The sequence below is a fragment of the Mustelus asterias genome, unplaced genomic scaffold (assembly GCF_964213995.1).
Source record: "Mustelus asterias unplaced genomic scaffold, sMusAst1.hap1.1 HAP1_SCAFFOLD_391, whole genome shotgun sequence".
NCBI classification, from domain to species: domain Eukaryota; kingdom Metazoa; phylum Chordata; class Chondrichthyes; order Carcharhiniformes; family Triakidae; genus Mustelus; species Mustelus asterias.
The window spans coordinates 45,586-55,312 of record NW_027590347.1 but is presented as its reverse complement, the minus strand read 5'-3'; the positions used below and the strand labels follow the sequence as shown (position 1 = coordinate 55,312).

The window sequence follows — 9,727 nt, the reverse complement described above, 5'->3', positions numbered from 1 at the left end:
GTCACATTATCAGTAACCCCCACAGCTTGCCTCCTGATCTTGCAGAATCTCACTAGCTGTTCTGTCCGGAGACAATACACATCTCTTGAACCTGTGTTTAATGTTCCCTCCACCCACATTATCTGTACCTTTAAGACCTGGCTGGCTGTAGAGACCATCATGGACGCAATGGTTTCCGACAGCGCCGTGTATGTCTGTGCCATGGAGCCCACACTGCTGCAGAGACATATCGAATGCAGAACACAACCCCACACTGGCAGTTCCAGTTCGTGCCCAGCAGGGTGCGCTCGCACACGCGCGGCGAATTCCGTTTCCACCGAGCGAGTGACGGAGATTCTGAGCATTGCAACACAAAAACAGCACTTAAAAACAGCAACTGGCGTGGTCCAGCTGCACAGTTATATTAATTGATGACCGTTACTTACAGTTGCAGAATCATGGAATCGTAGAATCCTGACAGTGCAGACGGAGGCCATTCAGCCCATCGAGTCTGCGCCGCCCACCATCCAACCCAGGCCCTCTTCCCGCAACCCCACATATTTACCCTGCTAATCCCCCTTACACTAGGGTTAATTTAGCATGGCAAATCAACCTAATTGATTTAAGATTGTTCAATCGACCTGAGATGCATTATAGAACATAGAACAGTACAGCACAGAACAGGCCCTTCGGCCCACGATGTTGTGCCGAGCTTTATCTGAAACCAAGATCAAGCTATCCCACTCCCTATCATCCTGGTGTGCTCCATGTGCCTATCCAATAACCGCTTAAATGTTCCGAAAGTGTCTGACTCCACTATCCCTGCAGGCAGTCCATTCCACACCCCAACCACTCTCTGCACAAATAACCTACCTCTGACATCCTTCCTGTATCTCCCACCATGAACCCCATAGTTATGCCCCCTTGTAATAGCTCCATCCACCCGAGGAAATAGTCTTTGAACGTTCACTCTATCTATCCCCTTCATCATTTTATAAACCTTTATTAAGTCTCCCCTCAGCCTCCTCCGCTCCAGAGAGAACAGCCCTAGCTCCCTCAACCTTTCCTCATAAGACCTACCCTCCAAACCAGGCAGCATCCTGGTAAATCTCCTCTGCACTCTTTCCAGCGCTTCCACATCCTTCTTATAGTGAGGTGACCAGAACTGCACACAATATTCCAAATGTGGTCTCACCAAGGTCCTGTACAGTTGCAGCATAACCCCACTGACTCAAGTCGCGGAAAAGCAGCTAGCATAATTAAGGGCCGCATGCATCCCGACATTCTCTCTTCCACCTTCTGTTGGGAAAAAGATACAAAAGCCTGAGGCCACGTACTAACAGACTTAAGAACAGCTTCTTCCATGTTGCCATCAGAGTGTTGAATGGACCAAAGTTGATCTTTCTCTCCATCCTACCTCTGACCGTAGCCATACATGCTGTACTTTCCCCTTTCCTTCTTTAAGTACAATATGTTTATTCGGATAGTGTGCAAGAAACAACACTTTTCACTGTATGTTAATACATGTGACAATGATAAATCAAATCAAATCAAAAATGCAGTCTCGAGTTACTGAACTTTTCTGAGACTCACAAAGACCAGCGTCTGCAGCAGTTGTGGGTTGTCAGCAGATGGTAGCATTGTATCATTTGTAGACTCAAGATAAATAAACAGTTTTGAGGTGATTTTCAAAATAAATTTAATACCTTGCTTCCCCAGAAAGCAACAGCATCCGCATCCCTCTCAATAATATCCACAAGGAAATCTGGCCCAAGGATAGGGAATTTAATACTTGATTTATATTCATCCACTCGCGAATAAATGTGTCTCTTAACTGCTAATTATTTCTTTACATTCACTTTAATTTTTTGGAAGAGCTGGCTACTTTTTAAATCCAGATTTTATTAAGTATTATTTCATTATAATTGGACACAAATCTAATTTTCTCTGAATTTTCCATTATTGAGTTCTAATGTGTTCCAGAGACCCTTCACAACCCTGCCTGTATTCTGTTCCATCTATATTAAAATGTGTTTGCTTATTTGAAGATTACACTCCGGCACATTTGAGGCCTTAAGTCACTCTGACCTATAACACACTGCAAAATTCAGGGGCGCATTGGACTGATTTGCTGTGCAGTTATTTGAGTTCTCAGTGAATTGAAGCAAGTGCGCTGTCGAATGCTGGCACTGGATTTTATTAAATGTCGTCGCAGCTGCAACATGACTCTGATTGCCACTGAATGGATGTTTCGGGCTAATATTTTATGGACATTGTCGTCTCAGCACACGACAAATGACTCGCAACCGCCCACCACCCCTCCCTTCACTTCCTCTTCCCCAATACGAGCCTTCATTAATCTCACATCCACTTCTTCAATTCACCATCACTAGATACAATAGTGAATACTTCCCGAACGGGGTTGGGGGTGGTGGTGGGGGGGGGGGGGGGGGGGGGGCGGCGCAGGGGGACGTGTGATGTGAGAGATCGGGTGGTGGGGCCGGTACCGTGAGGCTGGTAGGGGTGGTGCTGGCAGATATTTTCGTTGTGGGATGAGTGTTGATGTAAAATGCTAAGGTCAGTAACTTCCTCCCGAATTTGACAGGCGAATATTTTATTCTGGAACTCAATGTGTCCAGCACATGTTAAATCGCTGATTTTAACTGATTCAAATCCAGACAGCTTTGGATCTGAAGTCGTTTCCTTTTGAATTTCTACAATTGTTGTTCATGGATTTATCGGGATGAATAAAGCAAAATCGACATCAGTGTGTTTCTGATTGCGATGAGTTTCTGTAGCAAAACATCAGATAAATACGTTGTGGTGATAGAATAGCTTATTACTGTTTAATGAATTTCAAAATTCCAGTTACTGGAAACATCACCACATTTTTCAGATCCTCTCTGAACTGTGTCTGTGTCACTGCATAGATGCATGTGTTGGTGCAGCAACTCAGGAGTTGGAGCATAAATCCTAATTCCTGAAGAAAATGTGGTAAACGCGACAGAAATAATTTAAACATGTACAGTCGGTCATAAAAACAATAGAAGAGGAACACTGACCATAACAGGAGAAAATTTCCCGATATTGCAAACAGTATGATGATAGATTTTCTTCTTTTCTCTATCTCTGGGTCACTTGGACTTTCCCCATTCTTGTGGGTCCGAAGTCTCCTGCGGACTTTACTCAACACTACAATGTATTTAACGGTTAAAACGTTGAACAGCACAACCATCAAAAAAGGAATAGTCGGGGTTAAAATATAGTGGAGACTTTCAGCTGCTGTCCATGCTGGTGAGGAGGAGACATCAAGATCTACAGAACAGAAATAGGGAGTATTGGAAAGCCAATAGCTATTCTCACACATAAAGTACCAGAAAGTGTTTTTTACAGTGAATACCACACTCACTGTTCCTAGAACCACAGTTGCCGTTTCCTCAGTGCAGTATTTTATTTTCAGCTTCTGACAAGTAATGGCCACGAATCGATCAAAGGTAAAAGTGACAGTGAACCAGACAGAACAGTCAGTGACTGCGTAAAGCAGGACGGCATGGATATTGCACACTTTAACATGATACATGAAGACAAATTGATCTCTGAAACTGATGGGAATTTGCCTCAATACGAGGTCGATGATGACGACGAGTAGATCCGCCGCTGACATGGAAATTAGGTAACGTGAGACACATTTGGAAAGTCCACACCTTCCTCGAGACAGGATAAGAATCGTCAATAAGTTCACTGCAGGGAAGAGAGAGACAATTAACTCATATTTCAGACTGAGAACAGGAGCAGTAATCTGGCAGGTTTCTGGGGAACAGCTGCAGGATTTTGTTTTACAGAGTCCAGCCTCAGAAAAACATGGATTCACCTGTTCTGCTGAGACTGGGTTCACAGTAAGAAAGCATCGCACTGAGGTATCAAGAAACTAAATTTACCAACAGAGCAGATCTCCAATTCCCTGCCTTCTCTTTATTTGTATTTGGGAGACACAATGGTACCAATGGGTTTGGACGGAATGTTCCTGGTCTGGGTCACTCTGCTGTGGCTGTGCTGCAGACTGTGCATCTGAAGATATTGCATAAGTTGATTTGGAATTGGCTGTAAATCACAAAACTGGAAATTATATATTTTATTTTACTGAGGCAGGACCCTGTAGATATTAAGGCAGGAATAGTGGAAGTGGCCGGTGAAGGTGTGGTGGGAGTGAGGAGAGGGGGTTGGTAGTGGGGAAGGGGGAGAGTGGGAAATAGAGAGCAACCACCAGGCAAGAGTAGGGAAAATGTCTGCTGGGAAGATAGAGAAATTTTCCAATTGCATTAGCACATATGCAACATGAAGTTTGCACATTATAAAATTATTGATTGGGTCTCACGGACAGGTGCAATCAACAGAGTGAAATTTAACTCACCAGCTACACCAACTGCAGCGAGGAGTGGGTAGTAAATCCTTTGGATATCGTGAAGTACCCAAGCAACACGAAGCTCAAGTGGAATAATCCAGAACATGGTTTAGTGACTCTGAGATTCAATGATCACTGGTTGTACTGGAGACCACTCTCAGTTTTAACACTGATGCGCACAATGAAAACATTCTATATTTACCGAGTGAGGAAAGTCCCCTGGTGAAACAATTAAATGATGTGCGGAATGACATTAATCACGATCAATGAACAAACATGATGACTTCGGCTTTTATTGCAAAATATATGTTTATTGAAAGTCTTTTGCACTCATAGTACAGGAACTGACTGAAGGCAAACAGATTTGTCCAGCAGTTTGGTGAAAAAAGATGAATATTGATTAACACTATGTACTGAACTGAAGTGAATTAAAGGAGTTACGAATATTTCTATCACATAATGTCAGTCTACAATTTCAGAATTTGAATGAAATTGTAATCATGAAATTAGTGCAGATTCGAGATTCTTCTGTTCATGCAAGAGAGGTGCCAGAAGCAGGATGATTGGAAACATCGCACTGCTGCTATTCAGCAAGAAACAGTTTAAAATCAATAAGACAGACATTTACCCTCAAGTTGTTCACAGATAATATTTTATGGAGATTACTCCGAGAGAGGGGTAAATCACGTGTCCAAACTACTTTCGGAAACACATGTACAATTTCTGGTATCTTTGGAGATGAGTGAGGATGTGTCCTGTATCATTCATTCAAACTTTCATCTTCTTCCTTATGCCATGTTCCTTGCAGTCTGTGTGGAAGCTATTCCCTCGATCTTGAACTGTTGCATTCTCGAAATGTCTTGGACTTTCAACTAACTTATCCTGGTAATATTCAAAGCCTTCGATTACTTTTGATTGGTAGATTGAAAAAGAAAGTATCAGTCCAGAGTTTTTGTAAAACTGGCAATGAAATATTATTTAATCTGAAATATACCCGATATAATTTTATAAGTACCCTTTCAGTTTGCAAACCTCTGGTGAAAATAGAACAGTAGAAAGTCGATGGTGCAGGCAGTGGTCATTCAGCTGATCGTGTGGCGCCGGACACAACAGCGACAAATGGAGCTAGTAGCTCCTTTTAATACCACACTCTAACAAGTGACCCGAGGCTTTGACGGTTGCAGCACTGTGGATGGAGAACCCATATTAGAAATAATGTGTATACTCCTGCGTCTCGTTATTTTATGGGAAATATAATTGCAGTCGAGGCGGTCCAGTTCAGATTTTCCAGATGATTAACAGGAATCGGTGGGTTTCCTTTTGGAGATGGTTGGCCAGGCTCTCCCTGCACAACCACTAAACCTCCTCACGCCTGGACTAGTGCTGTATGTACATTCAGCATCAGCAATTGAGCTCCAACTTCTATCAGTCACCTCTCCCCACTCCAACTCTGTAGAGAACTACAGAACCTTTGCCTCTCTTAATAAACCGCCCCACATCAACATCGTCCTCATACTCCTATCTTTTCCGCCTCTCTCTCATTCTGTTTTTCATCGGCCAGATTGCGGAGAGCCAAAGGGAGAGAGAAAAATCCACACTCAGTCCTTCAATAAATTGCAATCAAAACGTTTCCTGCACATTCCACTCGTCCCATCAGTTGACTGCGAAGTCTAAAACTGCCAGCGTTGTCAGAGAATACAGATTGAAAGATGACCACTTTCATTTGGCGAGTGGTTAACACTGAGGTTGAGTCTCTTTGACGACAAGAAGATATGGATGGAATGTTCAAATGGGCCGGTAAGTTGCAGATGGAATTTAACCCTGAAAAGAGTGGTGATAAAATTTAGAAGGAGCAATTTGACAACGAAGTATTCAACGAATGGCATGAAACTAGAAAGTTCTGTAGAACAAAGGGGGCTTGTCGTGTTCCCCATGTTGAAATTGATGAAATGCTGAGTAAATTGTGTTATAATTCTCTGGAGTCAGACGAAAGACATGAGATTGTTTCCCATTGTCTTTCCATCCCTTTATCTTTATTACTTAGCCTGAAAATTCCTGTGTTGCAGCATTTGCTTCCCTCTCGGGATCTCCATCTAAATCCTCAGTAATGTTCAATCCGTGTACAGTTCTATTTACAATCGCAACCCGAGGAAATCTACCTGTCAGAACGAAAAGTTCAGCGTAAACAGGTCAAGCGCGTGGTAATAAGATTAAGGTTCTTGAGAAGTCGTCACAAACTGGTATAAAAATAAATAACATTTAACACGAGCGAGTTAATCCGATCAAATAAAACCGCAGACATCTGAGGCCTCTGGGTTTGTACTTATAAACGTTAATAAGATTAAATATACTCTTTCACTATTATCGTTAATTTACTCTGACTAAAATGATTGAATTCTGACAGACGCACCGATAGATATCGTAATTAATACTATCCTGATGGCAACGGAAACGTGGTCTATTGCAATATGAAGACAGGCTCTGGTGTCATATAAAGAGCTGATCTCCGGTTGGAAGGAAAGAGAGTTAAACCGAGAAAGAGACAGAATGACTGAGAATGTGACAGAGAGCAAGAGGGTGAGAAAGACGCACTCAGCCTGGGCTACAATTTGATTGGAGAAAGCCAGCCGCACTTCGTCGTCAACTAACAGTGATTGATCCAAAGCTAACATCATCTCAGGCAGACTAACCAATCGCAGCACTGAGAAACGCCCCCCAGTTTCCCAATAATTGCAGTTGCCTCTGATCTGAGTTGACTCTGTGATATAAACTAGAAGCAGCAACATCGTTTAAACAGTGTGGCTGTTTACTGTCCAATCAGGAACCATGTGTTCCCTGTGTGCTTTACTGATAATAATGGTCATGCTGCCCGGTGAGTCTGAGCTCAAATCCTCAGTGTGTGTTTCATGGGTTATATTCACTCAGATTTCTCACACATTCTATATGTTGTTACAGGAACCAGTGGCCAAGATTCAGTTTTCCAGGACCTGCCCGAATTCACGGTCCAGGAAGGACAGACGGTAATATTGAACTGCAACTACACAGCACAATACACTGGCGAGACTCTCTTCTGGTACATTCAACATCCCGGGGAAGCTCCGAGATATTTACTGAAGAAATACGGCAAGGGACAGGGGGAAAAGTCTCCAGATTTCCCTGACCGGTTTTCGGCTGAATTGGACAAAGACAAGAGAACAGTTCCTTTAACAATCACCGGGGTCCATGTCTCTGACTCTGCCGTGTATCACTGTGCGCTGAGCCCCACACTGCTACAGAGACACAGTCAGCCCGTACAAAAACCGGCAAAGGCACTCTCACCTCCTCTCACTGAATCAGATCTGTGAGCTGGATTGTGGATTTGTAATTGAACCCAAATCATATGAAGACCAGCTTGGCTGGTCTTTAAGTCCCCTTGAAACACAAGGGGAATCAATTATATTTGCAAAAGTAAATCGAGAAACAATATTTCCAACATATTATTGATCACGCATTTATCATACATAACTTTAAAATGAGGGCAAACCTCATTTTAAAATCATGCCTTTATTGGTGAAGTTAAACTTTAACCACTTTTATAAATGACAGTTACTGCAGTAAAGCAGTGTCCTGTTTTTTGGACAATTGATTTGTTCACACGTGACCCGGAAGAGAAGCAGCTTCGGATCAACAACCACATCCTGATACCGGAAGCACGGAGTCTGATTCCAGCCAATCAGATTGCAGAAAACCCAAGTGTCTGAAACTTTATCTGGTGCATATGTTGAAGACGTTGATTCAATCCATGGTCTTCTGCTGTGAGCTGTGCTCCGTATTCTTACTGACATTGTTATTATATCACACGGTGCAAATGAAACTGTTCCTTATCATTCTGGTGGTGTTAACTTGTAAGCGCAGGATATTTATTTCTGGAGCTATTTATTTATAATAATTTTGCTCCAGTGTCTCATTGTATGAATGTTTTTTTATAGATCGGTGTCGCTCGGACCAAGTTTCACAAACTCCCACAGCGAGAACAGTCCAGAGCGGGGATTCGGCGCTGATAAACTGCAGTTATGAGATGTCCAGCATTTATGGAATGCATTGGTACAGACAAAAACCCGGTCAGAGACTCGAGTGGATAATAAGAAGATTATCGAGTGGCAAAGAGAGAAAAGACCGGTTCGAATTGGAACTTTCCACTGCGGGCAAACGGGGCCAGTTGGTTATTGAAAACACGGAGAGCGCGGATGCCGCTCTGTATTTCTGTGCGATAGAGCCCACACTGAGAGGAAAGACGCTCGTCACTGTACAAAAACCTCACGCCTGTTTTCAGTTGCTGCAGCAATCCTACAAATAGCAGACTGCAGGCAATAGCTGCCAGAACTAGAGCAGGAAATGGAGCAGGTGAGCGGGGTTGCCCGGGGATTTGCAATTCCTGACAGTGACTTCGCTTTTCTCAGACATATTGAGAGTCATGATGTAACTAATCCGATTGAAGAAACAGTCGCTCAGTGAGTGTGGGCTTTATGGTGAGGAAATAATCCGCATTCTTTAATTTAAACATGATACTACACTGTCTCGAATCAGACATTTGGTCTCTGCACAAATACAGAAAGACCTGGACAATATTCAGGTTTGGACTGATAAGTGGAAGCAACGTTCAGGTCACACAGGTTCCAGGCAATGACCGTCTCCAAAAGAAGAGGATCTGACGAACTTTCCTTGATATTCAAAGGCATTACCATCGCTGAATCCTCCCCTCTGCTCCCCCCCCCCTTCCTGTCCCCCACCCCCAACAACATCCTGGGAGTTGACCGAAAACTGAACTGGACCGAGGAATATGAATACCGTGGCTACCGGAGCAGATCAAAGGTTAGGAATCCTGTGGCGAGTAACTCGCCTCGTGACTCCCCAAAGCCTGTCCACCATCTCCAAGATACAAGTCAGGGGTGTAAATGGAATGCTCCCTACTTGCTGGATCAGTGTCGCTCCAACAACACTCATTAAGCTCGACAAGATACAGGACAGGGCAGTCCGCGTGATTGCGACCCATTCAATAAACACCCATTCCTGTCACCACCGACGAACAGTGGCAGCTGAGTGCAACACCTCCGGATATACAGCAGCAACTCAACAAGGATTTTTAGGCAGCACAATCCGAACACACGGCCACTGCCATGTAGGAGGACAAGGGCAGCATTCACATGGGAACACCACAACCTAGAGGTTCCCTTCCAATTTATTCCATATCCTTACTTTGCAATATACCGCTGTTCCTTCACGGTCAATGGGTCAACACCCCAGACTCCCACACTAACAGCACGATCGGTGTACCTGCATCTCGGGACCGCAACGCTTCAAGAAGGC

At 43.6% G+C, this 9,727-nt stretch overlaps 1 gene segment (V, D, J or C); it reads left to right on the top strand.

Annotated features, from left to right (window-relative positions):
- The first annotated feature begins 7,237 nt into the window (after nucleotides 1-7,237).
- Nucleotides 7,238-7,725, top strand: LOC144486549 (T cell receptor alpha variable 8-2-like). The segment is given in 2 exon segments: nucleotides 7,238-7,253; nucleotides 7,337-7,725. Coding segments are annotated over 2 exon segments (405 nt in total).
- The last annotated feature ends 2,002 nt before the right edge of the window (nucleotides 7,726-9,727 follow it).